The 26,717-nt window shown below is 37.2% G+C and overlaps 1 protein-coding gene and 1 long non-coding RNA gene across 2 annotated transcripts in view; one reads left to right on the forward strand and one right to left on the reverse strand.

Annotated features, from left to right (window-relative positions):
• LOC142600928 (uncharacterized) overlaps window positions 1-26,717 on the forward strand; it is a 637,768-nt gene that overhangs the window by 562,266 nt on the left and 48,785 nt on the right. The window lies entirely within an intron of this gene.
• The window catches only part of COL21A1 (collagen type XXI alpha 1 chain), a 117,476-nt gene that overhangs the window by 67,119 nt on the left and 23,640 nt on the right, over window positions 1-26,717 (reverse strand). The window contains exons 2-10 of the mRNA XM_075747377.1: window positions 19,705-19,824; window positions 17,233-17,784; window positions 13,043-13,211; window positions 12,686-12,902; window positions 10,148-10,321; window positions 7,433-7,510; window positions 5,100-5,108; window positions 3,105-3,188; window positions 10-72 (exon numbers count right to left, since the gene is read on the reverse strand). Of these exons, the coding sequence (XP_075603492.1) occupies window positions 10-72; window positions 3,105-3,188; window positions 5,100-5,108; window positions 7,433-7,510; window positions 10,148-10,321; window positions 12,686-12,902; window positions 13,043-13,211; window positions 17,233-17,784; window positions 19,705-19,792 (1,434 nt within the window). The 5' untranslated portion in view covers window positions 19,793-19,824. The remainder of the gene's footprint in view (window positions 1-9; window positions 73-3,104; window positions 3,189-5,099; window positions 5,109-7,432; window positions 7,511-10,147; window positions 10,322-12,685; window positions 12,903-13,042; window positions 13,212-17,232; window positions 17,785-19,704; window positions 19,825-26,717) is intronic.

Consider the following 26,717-nt stretch of genomic DNA (forward strand, 5'->3'; position numbering starts at 1 on the left):
AGTACTCACAGGCTTACCATCTGGACCAGGCTGACCAGGATAACCATGATTCCCAGGCTGCCCAGGGTCACCCTATGGAGAAGCAATAGATAGACACACAATAGATATAAAACAGCATTTTAAAATTAGCATAGAGCGACCTTAATCCTAACACACTCCACAGAACAGTGGCTGCAAGCCCAGATACCTGCTATTGAGGAATATTTCCTACAGCAAAAAGGAACCGATCTTGTAAACCCCTCCCTAGGAAACTTCTCCCTAACTTCTTGTGCAGGACTTGGAGACGTGAGCTCATGCTCAGCTACAGCACAAGTTTGGCCCATCATCTCAAATGCTTTCAAGATTTTTAACTTCTTAATATACAGAAATAAAAAGACTTCTCATCAAATAGACAAAAAAATTGTTATTAAAACCTTGTTAATCAAGTAGTTCTGCTGTGAAGAAAACTCTCACCTGCTTTGGCTGAGTCTAGTTCTTAAAGCAAAAGCACTGGAAAGGCAGAAGCCAGGATAAAAGCCTCCTAAATACCAAACTCCTCTCCACACACTTATTGCTGTCTAAAAAAGATATTCTTTTAGATTTCTTCTTATAAGGCCTTTGCAATTATTTTGATAACCTCTGTTATGACCATGTTAAAGGAAAAGAAAAGTTGGTTCCCTGGGCTTCATGTTTACGGTAAGAAAGCAGGAATTTAACTTCCTACACAATATATCCTCCTAGTGTATTCAAGTTCTCTATTTTACTAATGGACTTGATTTGAGCCCAGTAAAATCCAATAAGGCTTGACCTATAAAAATATTTTACTTCTACAGGAGTTTTAAGCAGGTACTGCTTTCTTCAGCCTGAACCACCAACAGACCTATGGGTGAGTTACAACTGCAGAATTGTTATAAGCAGGGAGGACATCAGGAGGGAAATAGGAAACTAGCTTTCAGTGTGACTGTGAAAAAATATCTTTTCACATATAAACAACATAAATGTAATGCTGAACTAAGTGGGAAAGGATATAGAATAATGTCTCTTTAGAAAAACATAGCAGTTATAATTTGCTAAATTAATAACTTATCCAGAATTAATATTGTCCAGATTAAGAAGTCCAGGTTTGAGATTTGAGCAAAACAAATTTGCTTTCAAATATACTATATAAAGTATGAAATTTTATGCCTTTAACTTGAAAAGGTTAAAATACTAGTTACTTGTATTTTTAAATTGTTTTAATTTAATTAATTCTATTGTACTCCATTAATATCACAAACACACAAATTAAGTTAAAGTTTATGGAGTTCCAAAGCCTAGTATTCAAAAGTTAAGAAATACTGCAACTAAAATACCCTATACAATCTTAAATTGGCTTCCTTTTCACTCTTTCTGCAGTCTTTTGTGTTAGGGACCATCTTGTCACCTGTATTATTCAGTTATCCCCAAACAAATATTATACTGCAATGCAACTGAAATATCATACATGAAGCAGGTATCTAAATAAAATTGTATAGGTCACCCTAATTCTGACATTTCATATACCTTCATACTTTATGGGATGTGGCTTTCAATTTTTTTTAAATGATAAAAGTACTATTTTATATTATATAAATACTTTCTTCTCACTCTTTTTTTTTCTCTTATATGCTAAAGAGAAGGAAAAAAGTAAAAGATCACAAAAAATCTATTACGTGAAATAATAATGATCTCCATCTTGTGGACTCCAACTCCCTAATTAGAAGCCATTACCATGGTAGCAAAGTCTCTGACTTGAGGTAGCCGCAGCAGACTGTTAACCCCTTACATAATGAGAGTAAGGGTTTTTTAATCATCTGCTCATTGAGACACAAGTGCTTTGGGGTTTTCTTGGCTACCCTTATAAGGCAGGCTAGTAATTCTGGAAGCAGTGCTTAGCACAGTTATTGGGAACAGTACTACAGCAAAATACTAGGGATTTGAGTTTGCCCTGTTAAACGTTTCAGACTCTGGTCTGAAAGACCAGACTGAAAGTCTGGTTCTCCCTTTCATCCTTCACCAACACTGAAGGGAGGTCATCAGAACAGCTAATGTGGAACTCTCCAAGTAAGCATCTAGTCCATTCTTAAACAAAGAAGGAAAAACCTTCTCCATTAAAGGACTTCTATTAGCAAACTATTTCATTCTCAAACAATTAACAGTGCAAGACTGTTACCGCTCAAACGGCAATTAAAAAAAACCCAAAACTTTCCAAACAGAAATGCAGTTTAGAAAGGCAACGTTGGTTTATTCAGCGCTGGGGTGCATGGGGGATCTCTCCTCCTAACGTGCCCCCCTAGCCTACAAACATACACCTATTTATATTCTCAAAACACACATAGTTACAATTACATCACATAGTTACATGGTTACTTCATCATGATTGGTGTAAAACTTTCTCACTTTGCTTTTAAAGCTATAGACTTAAAGAAATTCAGAGAGCATGCCCAGTGAGGGGTGGTCGTACCTTGGAGGCGGGTAGCTTTTGGAATGGAGGTGTGTTTTGGTATTATAATTAGATTATAATGAACAAAGTTCACTCATAGGACATGATTTTGACAGAAAATGAAATATTACTTGGCTCATGTACCAACTACATAATTTATCAGCTCCATGGTACCACCAAGATCTCAGGTTCTCATTCTTAAAATGTTTTTATTAGTTACCTGTTAGGTTGGGGCTGTACAGGGACCATAACGGCAAGACTGGTTACTAACAACACAATCATTCGACCATTACCTTACTATTGCTAATAATCTCATCACCTTGTTTACAGAGACTATACACAACCTATCCCATCACCATAGTTAAAAAAAGTTAAACACATCAGTTACAAGATCATTTGCTAAAGAGTACCAAGGAAACACAATTTTACATCCATGAGCATTTTCCTTAAAAAAAAGAAAAAAAAGATATATTTGTGTTATTAGGAGTTATGGCACCAAAACTTGGCCTTGAGGATCATAATCACTGTATTCATGCATTGGAACTAGGAGAACTTGTCCCCTACTTTTTTAATCTGCCTGATTATGACTGACTAACATAAGACTTAAAAAAAAAGAAAAAAGAAAAAAAGTCAGGTACACTCAGTAAGACAGACTGGAACTTACTTTGGGGCCTGGAGGTCCTTGTTTTCCTGGTGGGCATATGCAGGGGGCAGGTGTTGAGCCTACATCACTAGGGCCATTCATACACTACCAGGAGTGAAACCAACCATCAATACACATGCCAAAAGCATTTAACAAATGTTATCATAGCATTATACAAAGCAGATTTTCCTTAGGTTGCATAGGTCCTGGGTTTCATTCCTCTGGAACTCAGCTGGAACTTCTGCTTACCTGAATATTGCCCTCCAACTACTTTGCATGCATGAATTCATCATTTTACCCAGAAGAAAAATAAATAAAAAATTAAGTACCGATACTGGGCTGATACCTGAAACTCTATTCACTTTTCCACAAATATTTTGTTATATAGTTTGATAATTTTCAATCTGGCAACATGCAAAACTCTTCTCCTAAACTAGGTGATATTCATCATTTAAAGTGTGATCAATTATCAAATGTAACTATTTAATTAAACTTTGTAAAAAGAATCTAAAAATATTACATATGGCATAATGACCACAGCCGCTGGGTATATTATCACATGTAGCAAGCCTGAAAAGAACGTAAATCCCAGGTCTCCTACCTCCTAGGCAGGTGTTCCTACTATGAAGGTACTTGAGGAAAAGTGGGGCATGGCTGCTACCACCAGCTCCTACCAGTCACCAGTCCTGGCCCCCAGCATGCCTGTCCTCCAAATACCATTAGGTGACCCCCTCCAAACTATACTTACTATACAAACAGCAGTAAACACAAAACCTGGGCAGACCACATCACCTTCTAGAGATTTTAATTTTTTTTTAGGTGCCTACTTCTCACCATTAAGGTCACAGGAAACCTCAGTGTTGTAGCAAGGTAGGCAAGGGGAGAGCTCCTAGATCAAATCCATCTGCCCAAGGTCAGGCATCCAAAATTTAAGTGCATCTGTACTAAATCTATATGCTGAAGTTAGATTCAGTGAATTCTTTTTCATCCAGCAAGTTCTCAGAGTTATGGAAAGGCAAAGATATCCAAGATACAAAAAAGCCAATTTTGCATTTATTAGCTGACGTGGTTCAGCCCCAGCCCCAGCTGAGCACCACGCAGCCGCTCGCTCACCCCTCCCCTGGCGGGATGGGGAGGAGAACGGAAAAACAACGGCAAAGCCTCAAGGGTTGGGATAAGGGCAGGTTACTGGGACGGCAAAGGGAGAGGGAAACAATAAACAACAGTGCTGATAATGGAATGTTCACAACGGATGACAACAGAAAGCAATTTACCGACCTGAGGACCGACCAGATGCTCAGCCCACACTGAGCCCGTCCCGAAGCCGCGCCGAACCCGCCCCTCCCTGACTAGCCCCCTGTTATGGGGAGCATGACCTCACATGGTAGGGAATAGCCCCCGGCCAGCTTGGCTCACCTGTCCTGGCTCCTCATGACAACTAACTCTATCCTAGCCAGAACCAGGACATTATCTAAAACACTTTCTACAACATTTTACTCGTACTTTCTAAAATAATGCAGACTTTTTACAATGTTGTCAGAATGGAATTCTTTCTCAGGGTCAAATGATTGATCAAAATACAAATCCATGTCTCCTTTGCAATGGTACCAAGTGGACTTACGAGGATGGTTAGGGAAGCTATCACATTAAGTCTTCAGACAAGCTCCCCTTCAGGGAGCTCCCATGGGCATGTTACCTCCCATGGGCGGGTAACAGCCACCTGACTGTGCATATCCCCATTCACTTTGCAACAGTATCCAGCCCTGCAAATAAGAGCAATTGAATTGAACCAGGGGAAAAAATCAGGCCATTTATTCCAATAAAGGTGAGTTTCTTCGGAAAACTGATTTTTGTCTGTTGACTGGAGTTCAATTAATGGAAATTCAGCACTTTTAAGCTTAGCAAACCTCTGTCCACTTTTCAAAACAAAGCGTATATTCCCTAGAACAATAAGAAGTTTATTTAAAGTCAAATACTACCTTAAACTGAGTTTGACCAGTTTAGGATGGAGCCTACCTCTCCATTCTGAAACAAGAAGAAACACAGTTTTAAAATACAGCAATATTTTTAATAAGCAAAATCTATTCATTTGTAAACACTACCAAAACCAATCATAAATTTAGGGCTGTAACTGTCAAGGAATTATAATGCAAAATTTTAGACTTTCTCAGACTTATGTGCAGCTGCTATCAATGCATATGAATTTTTAGTTCATTTTGTTTAAGGGTCTTTCAACAGGAGCTACCAGTAGTAATTTTTAAAAGGCAATGACAAAACCAGAATTAATACTGAACCATGAAATATTTACACACTAAATGTTTAGATTTGGGTCAAACCTTTTGCCAGGAGTAACTTCTCGTCAAAAAAATCCTCTGCTTACTCATTCATGTCAGAGCATGTACCAAAATATTTCTAAAATCTCGGATCTCTGCCTGAATCCAGCATCTGGGAAAACATACAGCAGCACAGAGGCAAGGCTGGCTTTTTCTCGCTTTCCTTTGTGACTGCATTAGACTCTGCTGTCAATTGAATTGAGTTTTCCAGTATCTGCAACACCACAGAACAATCCATCCCCAAATATTTCAGCATAACAACAATGAAATTGTCTGTCTTAATGGTTTAGTAGTCACCATTAGCTGCACCGTGTACAGGAGTTTTCTAATGCACAGAGTCACCACAGACTTCATACACAATCTGTGGAGAGAGACAGCTTCCTCTGTATTCAATTTTCATCTTGGGAAACCTCTAGAGAAGGTCATATTCCTCCACAGATCATAGAGGGAGCTTAAAATTACTATGCAGCTAGGTATCTCTGGGAAAAGGGATGAATTCAGGCTGTAATTAATACATACAGTCCCTGCTTAGTTCAGGAGCTCTGACACAACCACGCTCTAACAGAATACAACCACAAACCACATATTCCTCCTTGGAGACCATCCAACATTTTTATTTTCTGAAGGAGTCCAGAATTTCATGGGTAAAGTCCAAATTTAATTTACAACAGCAAGTGAAACTAAACTGGCAAAAGGCAACCTTTTGCGTGGACTTCTCGCCAAATCGCAGAGAATGCAAGATATGTTGGACGTTTTAGTGTTTACTTTCTTTATGCAAAAATGTTTTTCATTTGTTTACTTTTCATATCTTACTTCTATTTTGTTAAAGCGCAAAAAGATACGTGGTGCAGTTAAATAGCCAAATACTAAATTTACTTCAGAATTTAAAACTAACTTTACAAGATTATTCCTGAACCCTTTAGTTCTTGACACACAGAGTCAGATTTCAGAACAGCTAATAATCCAGCCACCTAATCGTTGCTTAAATAAAAGCTCTGAGTTTTGAAAAAGCCCTAATACGGGTGCTGATTGCGATAGACACGCTGCCCCCAAATAAACAGAAGAAAAACAGACTAGCTGGGGGTCTGTGCAATTCTGACCAAAAAAGGGAAGTATCTGGATGTTGACATATAGAGGTTCTATTGTCGAACTGGCAAAATGGTCCTAATATTAAATCCAATCACAACATGAAGAATACGGATTTCCATAGTGAGACACTGGTGTCTGATTATCTTTAGCTCAGTTTGGTTTAGACACCAAACAAAGGAGGACATTCTGAAGGAAACTATATGTATAGATGCTTTTGAAAATCTGTCTGGATGCTTTTGAAAATCTGGCTCAACTGTGTGTCATGAATGCTTTCCAAATCTGTTTGCATGTGGTTTACATTTCATTGCATAATTAACTGTAAGTAAGAGGGTAAAGAGAGGGTCAAAGGATCCCCATAAGCTTCCTAATTGGGTACATGAATCATAATATTCTGAACAAGATTTTATTTTTGTCTTATCCATAATACACTTCACGAAATCTTGGCAACATTTCACTTAGTGGGATATTTAACACAGACCTCGACAAAGATACTTCGGATAGGAAAAGTTGATTTAAAAATATAGGTTTGTTGGTTATGTACAAAAATTTCAGACATTAAATGACAAGTAGCAAGAAGTATATCAGATAAGTTGAAAAGTAATATTTGACGTATTTTACACTGCTGTAACCTAGTAGTTTTATTAATTTATAATGTTTAAAATCTTAAATTGTAACAGAAGAGATACTTCTATACCACTATCAAATATCTAAGCTAAAAAACCCTCACTTTTAAAATATGTTTGTGCAAAGATAAGGCTGAAAACGGACAAGTTCTGTGTCACTTGATATTGCACAGGTAACATGCATTTGTTTGCACCAGCTGAATCAGTGTAGTATTACTTATTTTAAGAATTCACTGAGTCAGCTTTAAACAGGGGTTTGTAAAAACTGCCAAGTAGTTCTCAAAAGTTCATCTATCATACTCACAAATCCTGGGATCTCACAGGCTGTTTCTCGATTATTTTGCTCTGGGTCACAGTAGATTCGAAGTTTTTGTATATCAAACTATAATTCAAAACATAAAAGACTTTTTTTACATTAAGTTAAACTATATTCTTCTTAAATTGTATCATCCACAAGTTTAAAAAAATGAACAAAATATTAAAAGCAAGAGAAACTGGAAGCTCTGTGTTTCCACTGCAGTTAAAAATCAATTAAAGATGTAAACATTTTTAGTCAGGCTACTCACGATTAATACATGCAGCCAATTAAGCATTCTGTAACAGAATTATTTAAAGAAAAATAATCAATCCAAGATTTTGTTTTCTAAAATAATAGAAATCAGTCTCTAATCCTGGGCAATAAATCCAAACACGCACAGCACGAATTACACTGGCTGCCAATATCATAGGGAAACAAGTTACAACAGCACAAGCAAAACCAATCTTTTCCTTTTTACCTTAACAGTCCTAAGAAGATGGTTCTACACTGACCTGACTCTACTAGATGTAAGATAGTACTAAGTTTTGGTGAAGCATCAGAAGGCATCCCTGATGCTTGGAAGAATTTGGTTTAGAGTTTAGCTGTATAACATAAAACTTTAAAACGCAGCCAGTAAAAACACTGGCACCAGATAAGCAGAAGCAGAAGTGCCATTCTGTTCTGTCGCTGTACTCCAGAACAATGAAACCGATGAAGTCAGTTTTTCTAACATAAGGTACCACCACATCAAATAGAAAAAAGCCCTTTCACTTATCTGGAATGACAGGCTATAAGTTGGACTAGCAGAGGAATAAGGCACAGAAAATGGAGTCTCATAATACCATGCCTAGTGTTTTCAAATTTTCAATGTCTCCAATTCACAACACTTGAGCATGTACACAAGGTTATCATCGCTATACTGGAAAGCACTTCAGCCAGTAAGACCCTAATTAAATTGAAAACACTTGCAAAATATCACTAAAAAACATCTGAATCTGAGCACAGAAAGAGAACGAAAATTCACCAAAGAACCTCTGAAGAAGATTCTTATATCATACTTTGCAACCAACTCCAACTGATTCTTTCTTAAAGGATTTCAAAATACCTTTTCACTGAAAGGCGGTATGCAGATTCATTAAAATATTTCTCTATAATCATAGTTTAAATAGAAATATCTTTCTTTGACTGTTAATGCTTTGCAGAATGCGTCACAGTCTAAGAAACCGGAGAAAAGGAAATGCTTTTTTTAGATTATAGAAATCATCTGGAAATATAAAATTGCAACCTGAGGCAGATTTTCTACTTTTCTTCTAGTCCACTATCAGAAGAGGATCTTATACAATGTGACATTCCTAAAATGTTTTCATCTTTATTTTAGATAACATGTCTTGCTACTAACACTCTTTAACTCAGAAACTGTTGTACTAGGAATCTACAGGAGTGCCATTTCTGCAGTGACTGAAGGGAAAAACCAAGACGCAACAACAACAAACAAACAACCCGAGAATCCTAGAATGCACAAAACTGTAAAAATGGGATAATCCTGCACCAACAGAGAAAACACATGAGACGATTGATTACAATTCTGAAATCTCTACTATCCTTGCAGTAAGTGCCTGAAGTCCTATCAGAAAGCTGTGACAAATATTCACTAGTTTTCGCAAAGGGGTACTTTTGTATACGGACGATGTTACTACCAGAAATGCTGAGTCACACACGCAGTGCGTCATCCAAGTTTCCATGTACACTTTTAGGATATGATAATAATAGAACTGAAGCCTGGCTACAAATACACAAAATTCAGAAGTAACTGAGTAAAGACAGCTGAAGAGGGTTAATGAAGATGATGCAAAACAGATTAATATATTTTGATAGGTGCAGTAAGGATCACGAGACTACAAAAAAAAAATGTAACTTTCAAAATAACTAAAAATAATGTCTACTCATGTAATTCAGTATTTCTTAGTATTGTTTCCATTACTCTCACTCTAATTACTAATTGCATATAACTATAACATTGCTATAACTATAAGGAAACAATATTTAGGCAATATCTGGAACACTGTCAACATACTAGTCTTCACCGCCGGTTGATACAGCCTTTACCTTTACAGCCTGAAGTTTTAACCAGCTTTTTGGCGTCTGCATATAGCTGAAGGCAAAAGGACTTTAATGTTGCTCAGAACAGAGGAGAATCTCAGTATAGGGTTTTCAGGGTTTCTCTTCCAGCCCAGCAGTTGCCAAACAGTGCCAGTCTGAGTACCAAATATTTGCAGTATGACAGAAACATGTACTTTCTTGACAGCTAGTGATGGGAAAGAAACTTCCTCAAAATTTTGTTCTCTCCCTCTTGTGACAGCATAACCCATACACTGATGGAAGGATATTATATGCAAGTGTCAAGCCCAGAGGAAATCCCCTGCTTTGACACAGTTTCCCAAATTCAGGTGACCACGCTGCATCAAATTTGTGTTTCGGCAAAAATGAAAGCACCTTGAAGTTGCTGAGACCAATTAAGCATGCACCATGCAGGATGTATCAGTTGTGTTGAGTCCTCCGTCCTCCTGACGGTTTATGTTCCATCTTAACTGTTAAAATTTTGCATATTAAATTTCAGCCTAGTCTAAGTTAGAAGAGTAAGTTCAAGAAAACAGAAGGCGCCAATGCAATGTTAAACTACAGTAGAATTTCTGAATTATTGTGGTTTTAGCACATGCTTACCTGTACGGTTTCCTCCTTTCCAGAATACTTTCCTATTTGGGTTAGGCCACTGATGTAAATACCTAAAACAGGATGTAATGGCTTCGTTTCAATTTCTTGGTCATCTATATACAAAGTTACAAAGTCTTCTGTTACTAAGAGACGAATTTGATGCCAGCCTTCATCAAACAATGTCTAAGAAAAGTGAAGAAAACAGAATTGTTTATAACAAAAAGTCTTCAATTTAAATACAATAAAACTGCATTTCAGCACTTAAACTACTGTTAATGGTTGTGATGATCAATGTTCCAGGTTTTGTCATGCAAAAAATTGTAAACTGTATAGGCAAAAAGTATTTGTCAAGTAATATTATAACTAAGAAGATGATATTTGGTAATAATTAATCCCTATTTCAGAATTATTTTATAACTCACATAGATTTTTTCCGTCTGTGATCTCGAACATGCTCAAACCTGTATTTGTTAAAAACATGAAGCTAGAGGCCTTTTTTTCAGCAGTGGTATAATGTCTCATTCACTTCAGATCTTAAATCATGGTGAAAACAAATTGGTACTTGAAAGTCTTTCTACTTAATTTCTTCTGAAAAAAATCTTAAAGACGACATGATACTGGCAGGAAGAATCACAATATTGCAATGACTAACGCAAATATTACATTCATCATCTCACAAAACCTCAGGTTTCTAAAGCTTAAGATTTAGTTTAAACAAATAGCATAGTTCTACAAGTAATAGAAAATGAGAGATACCTTTAAAGAAGTATTTATCCCACCTACCTTAGAAAGGAAATTCAACATGGGAAGATATGCCTTATTCCTGAGCCTATCCATTAACTTCAAAAAACAGTCTAGCTCTTTAGCCTAACCTAGACTAAATGGTTATGTTTTATACAGCTAAATTTAATAGAGATTAATCCCACACTAAATTGGTATACCTAAGAGTAAACTGAAAGATACATCTTTCCGTACGTTATATATCTTTGTTACCTTTTGTAGACATAAACAGAAATTAAGCTTACTTCACTTGATAGTATATACCCTTAGATAGCACCTCTGTTTCTATTTTATTTTCATTTGTAGATTGGGGTTTTATTTATTTACAATGGCTCTCAATACAAGATAAAATAAACTACAGATCAGAATATTTAACATTTCCATTTTCCTGAGCAAAAGTGATAAATTATCATAAAGATTTATTAAATAAAAAGGTTCATTAAAAGCATAGTGACGTTTATAGTGTGTTTAAAGACATACAGCTCTAAAAAGGGCATAATATTATTGCTCTCCATAATAGCAATAAAAGCATGGAGAAACACAAAAGAAAAAAATAAAAAAAAATCAAAGTCTTCTTTTCGTGATGAAGTTCATGGATACCTAGGACTGCAGAAATAAGAATGGTTTGTCACTGTAGCTGCCAGAAACAATTAAATACAAATTTTTGGATTGACTTGAAACTGAATTTTCTAACAATTTCCTTGTAAATGAAGTTTAACACTGCTTCTTAAAAAAAATATAAAATATTTCACATACAAATAATTATAAAAAGGCAGAGGAAATTTGGAAAGAAAAAGTACAATTCCCCATCCAATAACAGAAGAATAAAATACCTCTCCCTAGCTAAAGCTTAGTAGTTAAGACCTTCTCTTGGATAGGAGTTCTTCCTTCTCTGAGGAATTACATTTCAAATTCCTTCAGCCTGATTTGGAGTAAGGATTTAAATGCAGGCCACTGCTTCCCAGAAAAGTTGAACCCCTTGGCCATGAAGCGCTCCAGCAGTAAATCTTTCCCACTCTTTGCTGAAGCATCACTTAATAATACCTGTGGTAGGAATGGGAACCTCTGGGCGGCACGTTCCTATACTGCTACAAGTGCAAGAGTAGAGACATTCAATCTCCTTCTCTCTGTCTCACTTGCATCTGAGATAATATTTCTTACAAGAGTTGAATGCTTCACTGGAAATTACTGAAGAAAGATTAAAAGACAACCTTCAGATTACACTAGAAGACAATAAAATTGGTTGCACAAAGAGGGGAACCCCTTCGGTGAGAAAAATAAGTAGCTGAAAAGAATTTTTATTCAACAGGGAACTAGACAAATCCAGATTGAACTCTCATTTTGTAAGCTGCTTTTTACCTTTCTGGAGAAGAAAGTAACGTCTGTCATTATGTATTTTCAAGGAATTCAGACACTTAAAAAAACCTCTCTCTAAAAATTGTCATTCACGTTTTCTAGTCTACATATCAAATGCAGAAAATACTTTCCAGCATATGTTAAGCAAAGAGCTGTGTGAAAAAAAGTCTCTGTGACCTTCACAATTACCTGCTGGAAACTGCTGAGTAGAAAGGACCTGCAAAGCATTTAGTGATGATCACCGTGGACACTGGAAACGTGGGTAAAGTACCCCCCTCATCTATTTTTAAATGCCTAAGCAGCCAAAAACAAGACCACGCATTTAAAAACAAATTAAAAAAAACATAAAAAGGCAACGGAATAATGTGTACTTAAATGAGTGTTCCAATATGATGATGACTTACTCCTTACCTTTACACGAGGTGCAGCAAAAGTAATAACTTGTGTACCATTTATTAAACTTGTTGTAGTGAATGATAATGTTTTCTCTTCTCCATTAATAGTGACTGCTATCTGTGGTCTCTTATCCAGACTTAGAATTCTCCACAAATCCCACGTCTTTTTTACTTTAAATCTTTGAGTGGAAACAAACACATAGGATGGAGGCAGACCTTCTGGAAACACATTCCTAAATAAGGAGGAAGGAGGGGGAAAAAAAAGACAGTAGTTGAACACTTACATAAATCTTAAAATAAGTCTCTCTCACTTTAAGCAAACAAGACAAAATAATCTTACTAAACTTAGAAGTGTATTGATACATTGAAATACCTTGTCAGTTCTGACAGGTCAACACGTGAGGTTACTTCATAAGCTTTTGCATTAGTGGTTGGTATTTGAATTTTCTTTTTAACCTTTTTCTTCACACCTAATCCTACAAGAATGTCAAATCCTTTTTCATCTCGAGCTGCCACTGGAATTCTTGTTGGACAAACAGATTCTGCAAAGTAATAATACAAATATAGTTCAAAATATGACTTAAAACTTTCCAAAAGTAACCTCCCACTTGCCTAATTTTTTGTAGCTGCCTTTCAAGAAATAAAAGAGAATTGAGAACTGCCAGTTAAGTATAACACGAGAGAAGCGACATGCAGAATCCTCAGAGACATGAAGCGAGAATACTGAGATGTCATATTTTACTGCAATTACATTCACATACTATTTTAAATTGTCACTAATTGTAATTACAAGGTATTACAATAATTAAAAAATCAATTTTAATTTCTAAAATTGTATGGTTTCTAAATGCTACAAAATTATAAATGTTAATTTCCACGATGCACTAGCAATTTGGATTAATCCAGCATCCCTCCCAACTATAAACTCAGGTTGAAAATGGACAAAGGTAGTATTATCTACAATTATTTTTTTCATCTTCTTTTGCTCAAAATGGACTCTGATCTATTTAGTCTGTTACACTGAAATCTGCTTGAAGCTATTCTCACTGGACAAATATTGTGGGGTTTATCTTCTGTGGTAACTGAAGTTAGCTGAATGTTATCTCTGATTCTCTTTACACAAAAACAATACTAGGCAGTGGACCTAAGTTGTCTCAAAAAAAAAAAAAAGTGAGATAGCAGAGTGAAATTTAATGCTAAAGCCAACATTGTATCAGAATAATAAATCAATGAAAATAAAGCAAACAACTTTTTGTTTTACTAAAATTATGCTAAAGTATTTACAATGAATATATTTTCATCATTCATTTCCCATTGTTTCTTCAGAAAAGCATCAGTTCATAGAAAGGGAAGAGGTTAGGAATACATTCCAAAGAAGGGGAGTGAAGAGTTCTCTCATCTCCATCTGGACCAGCCATGGACTGAAAAACTCATGTTTCAGTGCCAGGGAATTATCAACTCAAAGGTCTAAACTAGCTTCTCTTTATAGTATGAGCAACGCTGCACAGCTGCTCTTTCTAACCAACCCAAGGGCAGTCAGAAGCTACCCCATTCTGGTGAGGGAGGCAGGATATATAAACTCTAAAAAAATTCAGTTAAGTGTCTGCACAAACTATCTGTGGTTGGACAGGACAATCCATCCGAAGGGGACATGCCACGGGTACTTGGGGCAGCAGCAAGAAGCCATGCACATTCCCCTTAGTTTTCTTTCCCTCCCCCCCAGCAAAATGTCACCTGAATCCCAAATTAAAAATATATTAAAAATAATCTGTCTCATTCTGCAAGAAAAAATTGCAAGAACTCTCCGCCTACATTTTGGAAACTAAAATGTCTACCTTCTGAATGCTTCCAAAAAAAAAATAAAATACAAAGTCCAGCACAACTTTCCTTCTCACTCTTCAAAACACAGATGCAGGATTTAAGTCAACATACTTATGGTATTAGGTAAGAGTAATAACATTGTATTTTTTTCACATTTCTTCACTGTGTATTGTTATGGAAACATTTTCTAAACTCATTTATTTCAAAGCTGAATAATTATCATATCGCCATTAATACCAATTACAATCTTATACTGACAAGAAAATGAATGCAAGAACCTCTTATCAGTTACACTATTAGAAATCTGGTGTAAGATCAAAAAATAAATACAGAAATAGGTTTACTTTCCATGTGAGGGCCATTATTCTGGATCAATGCCACAGTAACTATTCCAAACCAATACAATACAACTTAAGCATGTGTAAAATTATACATTAAGAAAGTATTCTTTATTTCCAATGGCACATTGAAGAATTACATAAAAACATTCCCAGTAAGGTAGATATTTTTTAGGTCTTCTGGATTATCTTCTGCCAGGACTATTTTGATAATTAACCGAGCCATTACACTGGATGCAGAAGTCAGTGGCAAAATTAAGAACTATCTTCCATACGAAACAGGGTTGTGTTTCCAGGCCATAGTACCAGTCGCAGCAACTCTCTAGCCTATACTGAAATCTTGTTCCCTTTTAGTGTTTTTATATAGTTTTCAGATGCTTTACTTTTCCTTCCTGAAGCATGAAATTACTTTTTGATGTTAAATCCCACTATCTAGCACAAAGGAACTTTCCTCAGCATCCTCCAGACATACGTCTGAGGTCTGCATTGAGTATTGTTTTTAAATGCATTCCTAACCCACAATCTTTTCTATATTTTTGCTAGAGAATATGAATAGCATAGGACTATTCGACTTCCAGAATAAATATTAAATATTCCTTAAATATTTGGGGACTCTTTTAGCCACGGTGTCCTTTCTGGATGACAGGTTCAGCAGGTTTTTTCAACCTGCCATACTCTAAAACAAGCACTACAGTTCCCAAAAGGGACAGGAGACCCCTCCATCTGCAAGGCCATTCATAATAGCACTAATTGCTACATGAACCACCAAACCTCAGCCTGCTTTTTACCAGAAAGTAAATACTGCCCCTATGCTCTTATATCTATGTTCACGTAATAACGAAGTTAAAAACGCCATAAAGTAAAGACTAGCAGTTTTTTAGACATTCACAGACAGACAATCAAGGGAGCATTGCCAAATTTTCAGGCAGTTGCATGTGGCTGATCACAGCCAAATCATTGCTGCTTTGCCCTCGTAGAACTTCCTCTCCCAGAGTCAAAGTGAATCTTAACGACATGAATAAAATAATCCACCACTCAGATACAAAATTTCCAATTTACTAGTCTTTCAGTTCACCTGCTAAAGACATTGCCGTTAGAAATGAAGCTGCCAGCTGGCTCCGATTGCTCTTTGAGAGAGGCATCTCAATGCTAACGCAAGAGAAGAGTGCAACGTAAGAGGGTGGAAGCAAAGGGTCACTTAAAGTATAACAGTAAGTACTCTTTTGCATACATAGTCAACACTCGGAGATTACTGCTGTAAGAGTCATGTCAAATATCGCAGCTGAATTTTAGAGGATACTAGTTAACTTAATTCTGAAAGCAGAAAATCCATCTTGATGAAATATAATGTCACTTCTACACTTCATTTAAAGAAAATATTGTGTTTATTTTGGGGAATCTCTCCCTGCGTGAAGTTTTATTAAAGAATTTAGCTGCACTTAGCTGACTTAATTTTTGGACTGACCACCTTACTACATCAGCCGCAAGGAATTATTATGATTTTCATAAGTGTATCAAGAAATAAATACTATTATCCTCAACATAAGTATCACCATATTTTTTCAATAAAGTCCGTACTGAAAGTGAGAGCAAACAAAAACTATGTTTCATTCTTACTAAGTGCAGAAATACGGTACAACTGAAATATGACTTGCATCATTTCTTGGTAATAAAACATGTATAAAATAGCACTGATAAATATTTGCTGTATAATAGAGTCCTTCTGAGTGACATATTTTAGAAGCAATTTGCTGTCTTTTTTATATAGATGGGAAAGCCATTGTTTCATAAAGTTATCAGAAAACTTAGTGCAGTAATGCTGCTATCATTCTAAAGCTAAAAAGTCATTTTACAATGTTGGTCTTGGCTAAATCTTCTATAAAATCCTTCTAAAAAGATCATAACAGCTTGTTACAATTCCAGACACTTTTGCCAAGGGTCTTTTTTCTGGGTTTTTCAACACATACTAGCGGAAGAACTCCTGTTTATAATGATAGTCTATCCTCTCAACTGTCAAGAAGAAATGCTAGACTGTGGACGAGCATCAGCCGCACCTAGGAAGAGGATAAAGCTAGCTCTATATTCTCAGCACTGTGAGAGTTGCTCAACTATTGCAGGGTTTCTAAGCTTTACCAATGCAAAAAAATTGGAGCTTAGGACAAAATGCTACGTACTGAAATTAACCACACACTGTGTTAAAGCACCATATCATTCCCAAATATACCTCCTTGTTTAATGGAGAAAATAGTATTTTGGCAATGATTTCCACAAAGAAGATGAAAATGAAAGATCATCATAGTAAAGATTATCAGGTGCCTTAGGTTGTTACATCAATCATGCATTCTGCTTGTGAAATAAAGAAATATGGGTACAGAACTACACTATTTTATAAACAATTACTTACCTTCACAGAGTTTCTGCTTTATAACTTCTTTAATTCTTGATATTGCAATATAATCTTCAACATAAAATACGTAAGTTGATGAAGGCTTGTTGGCAATAGCTTTAAGTTCCTCCTCCTCAATTTCTGAGCCAACACCAATAGCAAACAAAGTGATTTTATTTTTCCTTGCTTCTGCTGCTACATCTTTGACTTCATCTTGGGACTTTCCATCAGTGAGAACAACTGCTATTTTTGTTAAAAATCTTGAAGATTTTGCAAAAAGATGGTCAAAGGCAAACTGAATAGCTCTTCCTGTTCTTGTGTTTCCTCCCAGGTAATGTATGGACTCCATTTCCCTGATGAGATTCTCTGTGGATTCATGAGTTCCAAGGGGAATTTCAAGTACAGGGTAATCGCTGTACTGGACAACTCCAACTTGAATAAACTTTGGCCCTATGTCAAAATTTCTTGTAATATTGACAAGCCAGCTTTTGATTATTTCAAAGTTTTCTGGGCCAACACTGTAAGAGCCATCTAAGATAAAAACTAAATCTGCCGGAGCAGTTCTGCAACCTAAAAAAAACCAAACCAAAAATCAAACAAGTATTTTAATGAACTCTTCCACTTTCTTTTTCCACAGGAAATATTTTTCATATCAATTACTGTTTGTATTAGACTCTACATTGACAAATACATTCCATTTTTTAAAAAAATCAGCTGAATTTATCAGAGAAAACAAGATTGTTTCCGTAAGCCACATAGATCCAACCTGGTATCTGAAAACCATACCATTTTCTGGTTTTTACATTATCACCAGAAAAAACTATGAAAAAATCTGGAATTCAGTGCCTTAGCTGGCAATTGCATTTCATGCAATCAGCAGAGGAATACATTTTGGTTTTTTCCATATCTCTTTGTCTGCAGAGATGATAAACATAAAACCTCATTTTTGTTAGCAAACCAAGCACACTGCAGAGGAAGGTTATAGTCTGAATATTCCAGAATTCAGCAGTAATATCCAATCCTTTTACAAATACATTTTAATTTACTTCTGACACTGCGACATAGCACTTAACAACTAATTATTATAAAATCCTGAGTCTGGTAGCATATTGTCATGTTAGTAGAAGAAGAATGCTTAGTGAACAAGCTCAACCTCCAGAATACAAGATTGCGTAAGCATTTACCAAATATAACGTAACTGCATGAAGACCTAGGCATGGATTCAGCTCTCCTAGCTGTAGTCACTTATAAATGGAGCTTTTAGACTAAATTTCCATCTACAGGCCGTGGACTGACACCAGCATTTCAATAGGACAGTCCTATTCATCTTATACGCACATCCTCAGATGAAGAGAATAACTTTCTAGAGGAGAGAATCACCTTCCATTGACTGTGAAAGGAGCTTAGATAACTGACACATGAGGTGTCAAGGAGATGGCCAAAACCAGGAGAGATTATTTGGCACATGGGGTCATGGGGGTTGCTGTGTATTACGGTGCTTTCTGGTTTGTGAAAGGCTGCAGCTCCACCACAGGAAGGAGAGCTTTGCCTTGTCCTGACATCTGCCTACAGCCACTTCTGGTCACTCAAGATTTCATCTTCCCTGAAAGCAAGTGACCACAGTCTGCTGGAGAGATGCTTTTGCAATGTAGGTGGTGGTGAAGAGAAAAGACATTGGGAGAAGAAGCGAGGAGCAAGCAGAGTGCGTCACTCTGTGGTCCAGGGATATGAATCACGAGCAATTTCCATTGGAAGGGACTGTGGATGTCTTTGGATGCTGCTGAAAGCAGGCCCAGCTCAGAGCAGGTAGACATTAAAAAAAAAAAAAGTCTTTCTAGAGACCAAAAGGAATTTTATGGAGTTTATTGTAAAATAGTGAAAATTGCTGGATTGAGAGCAAAACTAGAGAAAGAAGACCTACCCTGAAAGTATCATTGTGGTCAGAGGAAAGTTTTCCATGCTCTTTCTATTCAGCCACTTTGTCTTTCAAAAAGGTACCTTGCTTTAACTTTTTCTTTTCTATAAACTAGATTTAGAGTATAAAACCTGGTTTGGTGGGCTTTGAGATGCTAATTTTGAAGAATAGGCAAGGTGGTCTGACCCAGAGCTGAGGTTATCTCACCTTCCTCTCACAGAACCTTTAATTTTCTTATTTAGTTTCTCACATAACATTAAGCTATTCAAAACATGACTTCTGAAGAAATTAAAATATAAATACTCAAGACACAAGTTTAAATTGAGACTGGAGCTTTACAGCTTCATTTGCCCTTGGGCATTTACAAGACACTAAAAGAAATAAAAATATTCCCTTCCTAAAGGAGAAATAAGATATTTAAGTTACTTACATATTATAGGATTTTCACCAGGAAAACTATACTGGAAAAAAATCACCATCAACAGAAGTGTATATGTGGACCTGAAAACGGTTACTATAAATTCAAGGTATGCTTTGAAGTTGCCTTTATCTGAAATATAAAAATGAAGACTTACTTGCTCTCGTTTCCCCATCTTCAGCTGAGATGTAATCATGAAGTAGCAGAATTAATAGCATCTGAAAAAAAGTTACGATCTGGGCCATGTGTATTGTATTTTCAAAGTCTTGAGATTAAACTAGATGGGGAAGAAATTAAAAGAAAATACAGTGTTGTTATATTATAAAACAAATCCAAATTTCTCTGTTTTAAAACCTGTGCACGAGGAAGAACTTTGAATCGAACCTGCAAGTCCAGATGTAAGGCCAGCCTGCAGTGGATCACAGACCCAAAAAGTGTCAGTCAGGCATGTAAGCCCAAAATTGAGATTCTAAATTCAACAACGCTCACCAGCCTTTCTGTGGAAGCTCAGTTTGCACCAAGGCACATTTATATACTTCTCCTTCTAGGTACAGACGTGAGTAGGTTATATTCCCAGTCACACATGTCCAATCACCATCTCACTCTGCAGCCATTATCCAAAGACTTGATAGCTACTGCTCCAAAATTTGTCAAGTGTTTATGTGTCAGGTGCTGGTGGGGAGACATTACTCCAGTCTCAACCCACAGACCTGGCTACTTTAGGTAGTCTGGGACACTTCCCACTCCTCTACCCCAGGGCTGAGACTGCCACCAGCAGTCAGGGTCTCAACCAGCCCCAGGTCTCCCCCAGCAGAGCCAAGTCCCGCAGACAGTGTACCCTAACATCCAAGGTTAGATAAATTATATCCATCTTCAACTTTTGATTTTTTCATCTCCTTTGTTATCATGGTCTCTCCAAAAGGATCCTGAAGCAAACATGCAATTTTGGTCTCATGTTCCTGTCATAAATATTACTTGAGAAATTTATTAAATTAACTCATATTTATTACTTATGTTTATTTAAAAAAAAAGAACAATGGGAAAAGATACATTTTTGGAGTATTGTATTAGATATTAATTCACTTTAAGGCTCTGGGGGGGAAAAAAAGGTATACTGAATCTCTTTTGTATTCTGTCTTCTCATCCTCCAATGCAAGATGCAATTTTTCTAACTACATTTTATCCTCCACTACAAAACATGAACACCCTGACAAAAAAAAGGGAGGATTAACTGCTGGTCTGAGTAAGTGCATTCACCAGTGATTGAGAAGTGGCACAGATTGCCCAGAAAGGCTGTGGACTCTCCATCCTTGGAGATACTCAAAAGCCTTCTGGACATGGTCCTGGGCAATCAGCTCTAGGGTTTGGACCAGATGACCTCCAGAGGTCCCTTTCAACCTTAACCATTCTGTGACCCTTTGATTTCTACTAAACTATGTGAAGTGGTACTTGTTCCTGTAAGTGGAGATTTGGTGAATCGAATGTCATGAATATAACAGAGGGCAGAATTTTACGATAACTTATATCTGTCTTGGCGTAGTTTAACAAAACTTTTTTCCCCATTGAGTTATTTGGTTTGTATTCAGAACAACATTGTCTTTGTGCTACTCAGTAATTGGCCAACGAACCCATTGCTTTTTAATTTTCCCATATTTATGGGAAAATCTCTTAAACCATGAAAAAAAAAAAAAAGAAGCAGCTAAATTTAGGACAAATTTTCAGTAGCAGTTCAGGGCCAATTCATTGCACTACCCTCCAGTGTCACTAATTTAAGTATTTTACATCTATCCAGAAGACTAAATATTCCTCTTCTCTCTACGGTCTTTGCTTTGTCAGTCATGTTAGTCTTTATCTATTACATGCCAGTTTATCACTAACATTCTTCCTGCTTTTTTCAGTCCATTTCCTAGCATTGAAATGCCTTCCTTGAATAAGGCCAAGACTCCTCCCCTTTTCATATCTTTTTCTGCTAGTCATAAACATTTACTTATGCCCACACCAAAATGATCTACACACTCACCTAAAAGGTCAAATATAAATGAAAATATTTGTTACACAACAAAATAAAAAGTCAATACATCTGGGGAGGAGGGGTGAAAGTTGTGTGTATTTGTCCTTTTTATATTGTTAATCTTTAATTTTGAACTCTTCAGAGTAGAAAAGGTGTCCATCCACCACATTCCCAGTAATAAGGTATTTGCAGATGTTCTGAAACTTCTGTAGTGCCGGAAAATGCTATTCTCCAAAAGCACACCAAAACACATTTCAGCATGCCTATTGAAAGTCCCTCTTAGGAGAAGCAACAGGTAAATTGAAATAAGTAACCATTTTCCAAGACTAGTCAAGGGAGTAAACTGAAGAGAATGCCGTTTAATCATTATAACATACTGAGCAGCCATCAAGCAGCCAAAAGCTGTTTACTACAAGAAAATTCTACAGCAATTAAATGTAGACCTTTCTCTCTAAAGATGTATATACCTGACATGATGTTTTTAGGAAAATGATATGGGAAAAAAGGATTACAGAGTTGTGGGGGCAAGACAATAACAAGGAGAGAGGCAGCAATTTCAATGTCATGTTCATTTCTGGTAGATTCATGATCTGTATTTGCCAAACAGAAGATCAGCCACAAAATCAGTTGATTTTCAGCTTTTCAGTCAGCTGCTTTGTTTTTTCCATTGCTTATAAAGCACTCATTCCATTAAGACCAAAAAAAAAAAAAAATTTATCTCCACAAACAACCTCAAGAAATCCACAAAAGTAAATTTCCAGGAAATGCTACTCCTACTTAATATAATCCCCCAAAGTTAATAATAAAAAACATAATTATTATGTTATTAAATATCACCTTCAGATTACAGATAATTGCAAGGTAACTCCATAGTTTGTTATTCATATTACCTTGAGTCAGAATGGGTGAGAAGCACTTTGGGGTCTACGGGATAGGACATAAGATGCACTGTTCCAATGATGCTACACAAATACTGGGTTATCAACTTCATTTAAACACATTCAGTAGCAGTTTCTTGTCCCAGCTATTTGAAAAAGGATCTGTTTAAACTACGAAATTAAATGTATGAGTTATAGACATGTAATAATGAAAAAAATCTTACCATAGGAGAATTGGACAATTTACATTGATTATTTCAGACTTGATGGTTTGTAAGATTCATCATTTTAAATTCACTTTCAGCCTTTTCTGTGGAAGTGTTTACTGAAGGGTAAAACACATCTGTCACAAGGCCAAACTGAGTAATACCAAAGAAGAACATATGAAATTAAATCTATAGGTAATTTGAATAGCAGGTAACCAAAGAAGGACAACTGCATTCTTTGAGAATATCAGAAAAAAGTCAGCCTATGACTGAAGAAAAAAGATAGACTACTGTACAGAGAGCTGATATATACCAAAAAAGCACAACGCTGACCCCAACAAACTATAAAATCCTACAGATTCCTCCCACCAACAACCCAAAAAGAAAAAGGTCCAAAAAATTGATAAGGAATAGTTGTGAAAAAGACGACTGAGGAAAATATCACAACAGTACATTAACTAATTTTTGGTATTTGTCATCTCTGTGGTTGTGTAAATGGTTATCTATGTAAAATCCATAGAATTTATGTAAAAGGAAAATAAAAACCAAGGAACTTAGAGACTTCACTGCATCAGTCTTCACTAAAAAAGTACAAGGACTGCCACCATTAATATTGCACTTTTTTTGAAAATAAAACAGCACGCTAAATCTACAAAATTATTTTAACAACACACTCCCTGAAGCACAAAACTTGTATGTGCAGGCACCTCAGGTCAGGCGGGGACACGGGGATCTTGCTTGCTGGCGCAGCTCTCCTTTCAACAACCTCTGCAGAAGCCATTAATGCCTTCCTTAAACTGCACCAACCCCCTTCATCTCTGCTCATCCTTCCCCAAACATTTACCCACCGGTACCTTCAGGGTACCTTCAGGGATGAAACCCCCAGATCAGCAGGAACGAGAGATGCTGCAGGGAAGAGGAAGATGCTCAGAGCTGGCTGGGTGGGAAGGAGAGAGCAGGGGGCTGCAAGGAAACCCTGCGCCCCCGAGGAAGGAGGTGCTCCACAGAAACACTAATATTTTGCTGTGGAAGAGGTACACGTGAAAGCAGCGGCGTTTACTGGCTGTCCTGGAGTACAGAGAGTGTCGGGGAACCTGGTTTAGGAGCAGAGGGGAAAGGTCATGTCAAAATCACCGCAAATAGGAGTGAGGGGTGTTACAGGGGAACTAGAAGGAAAGGAAAATTCATGGGGATATATGATTTTTTTCAGTTCTGTGTTCTCCTATCATTCATTTGCATTCATCTCATTCATGTATATATTTTAAACAACACGCAAAAATGAATGGCACATCCCTCGTACGACCCCACTGGTCAGCTCTTATCAAGTTGTCTTAAAACTCTGCAAAACAGGAGTCCTGAAAGAAAAAAGGTTGACCAAGAAAGAAGAAACATGTGCAAGTTCCTCCTGGCCCCAGCCCCACCTACCCAAACAGAGAACTGCTGTCTGCTGTGCAGCCCTGGCCTCGTACGAGGGGCATATCCAAACTCGCTCTCGGTCCACCGGTAAAAGCAATAATACTAGGAATATCCTCACAAGCTGTCAGGCATCAGTGTGGGGGAGCACAGGAGAGACTTACAGGACAGGAATCATTTATGTGTCACTTCTCACGGTGAAGAATTTCCATCCTCCACTACTGAATGCTACAGCAGCCTTCAGCCTACATCTCTAATCTTGAAAGACATTAAAGTATTGAAACTATCATCACATCAGAGCAAGATTTCTTTTGGTGAAAACCATGCTGCAACTTATATTTCTTAAAAAGAATCAGTAAAATAACTGGCAAAACAAGCTTATCTGATTTGCAGAATCAAATTGTATTCCCTCAACTGATCAATTTTTCCATCTATTTGTCAAAGTCCTTCTGTATTTAATTTTCAACAAAGTCTGAAAAACATGGGATACTGAACTTGAGAACTTCATTATAAGTATAAAGCCAAATACCTATTTGGTAGTCCAAAATGGACTTATTAATAGAAACCAAAATTAAAAGGATAAACCCAAGACTTAAGCAACCAGCCAATGAGGATTCCAGGAATTATCCAGTATTCAATTTATTTGAAAAAAAAAAAATAATAATATAGCACTGCACTTTTAGCAGACGAAAGAGATGCCAAACCAACAACTCCAGAGACCAACCTTCTGTGTCTTGTTGACAGAGTAATTATAGCACAGGCAACAGAAGTGTACTTGAAATGACTTACAGAAAATACTTGCCCAAGTGCCTTACAGTTACCATGGACAGGCCACCATTAATATCAGCCCAGGACCTCTCCGCTGACATTGCCAAAAGCCAAAATTCATCACTGATGATCATGTCCTTTCCATCTCCAGCTTTTTTTAAGAGAAACAGAGAAAGATGTCTCCATGGTGGTCCATGAAAGTGCTCCCTGCTTCTCTGCCCTTGAGAGCTCTGCTGGCTGCTACGAGAAGTCAGGGTCCTCGTGCCAAACTGCTGCTGCTGGAGCTGTAGGAGCTGGGTCAGATTGTGCAGGGAAGTGCTAAGGGATGATAAATCTGTCCCGGCACTGCACAGGCAGAGGGACACAGGATTCACGCTTGCTCCTTATTTTCTCTGCATCTGCAGACAGTAGCCAGGACTCAATGATCCTTAAGGGTCCCTTCCATATTGAGATATTCTATGATTCTATGATATTATGCTAAGCAATGTGAAAAGAAAAAAAAACCCCACAAAACCCCCACAAAACAGAAAATGTCTTAAATAAGACTTTTAGCCTCTGTCTTTTTCCAAATTATCTGTTGTGATTAGTTTGTGGGTTTACCAAACTTAACCAGGAAAACGCACTTATGAAACTGCTTTCCCACCTCTCATTTATGCCAAAACACTTTTAGTGTATGGAAGCTCATGTAAGAGAAATCCATACAGGGTTACTAAATAAATACACAGACGTTGCACCCAGCTCAAGTAAAGGTTTGCAGACTGAGTATTAGTGGAGAAATAGCGTATGTGTTACTCTATTTTTCAAAGCATCCCCCATGGTTATTTCATTTTTCCACCTTATATGGGACAGTGCACTGCACCCAGAGGCTTTGTCATTCTGGTGATGCACAGGGTGGCAGGAGCAAGCCTTTGGCGATCTCCCAGCTCCACAAAACGGTTTAAATTAAAGCCCAAGGACCTATCAGACATTCACGGAGACAGGATACTGGGTTGGGCAGACCTTTAGTGTGACTCATTATGGCAATTCTTCTGTTCTTCACTGTATGCTTTTTATCTTGTTTTTTTTAATGCCACTTTGATAGCAAAAGGCATGTTTGGAGTCAGTGGAAACAGTCCCCTAGGGTAAAATGGTCTGTCTCGCACAGAGGGATCCCAAAGAGCTTATGTAAAGGCCTCTGCTCTCAGCCCCTGAAATGAGGGGTTGTAGAGTACATCAAATATATTTTAGTAGCTTTGAGGCTTGCATTGAGACTCAGGCAAGTTTCTGTGCATCTCAAAGTAAACGAAAAGTAAAACCATAGCAGTGCTACTAAGCACCAGGCACCTGAACCATGACCATAGAGCAGTAGTGTAAGACCCTGTTCTCCACCAAAGCAGAGTTAGCCGAGTATTATTTCTGCCTTCACCAAAGGCAGGAGAGAAAGAGGGTACAATAAAGCTTTGCTGCATCAGCCCATGTGAGTGCATGGTCAGAGACAGGTAAATTACAACCTCCCCAATGCACATTCAGGTTTTGTCACATATAGGAGGAAAACCCCTATATGAAGTTTGAAAATTTATGACATACTGACTCACCTACTTGCTATGTCATTTTAGGCAGCTTTAACCAATTGGACGGTTCCTGCAACATATTTCTTGCTTTTTTTCTGGGTGCTGCAATTTTGCTGTGCAGCAGCATTTGCACTAACAGGGCCACTGAACATCTCCGACTGGCAAGTAAATTGAGGTACAGCCATTGCTGAAACCAATTGCCTCTATTCGATTTTTGAATGAATTCAAGGCTGGCAGCGTGTTAAGAGATGGCAAAGGCATACAACCCCCAGAACTGCTTTGCTGCGCAAAAGTGCACAGAGGTTCAAACCACAGCATCTCCTGTATGCATGCACAGCAGAAGA

Source organism: Balearica regulorum, chromosome 3, assembly GCF_011004875.1.
Source record: "Balearica regulorum gibbericeps isolate bBalReg1 chromosome 3, bBalReg1.pri, whole genome shotgun sequence".
In the NCBI taxonomy this organism is placed as follows: Eukaryota; Metazoa; Chordata; class Aves; order Gruiformes; family Gruidae; genus Balearica; species Balearica regulorum.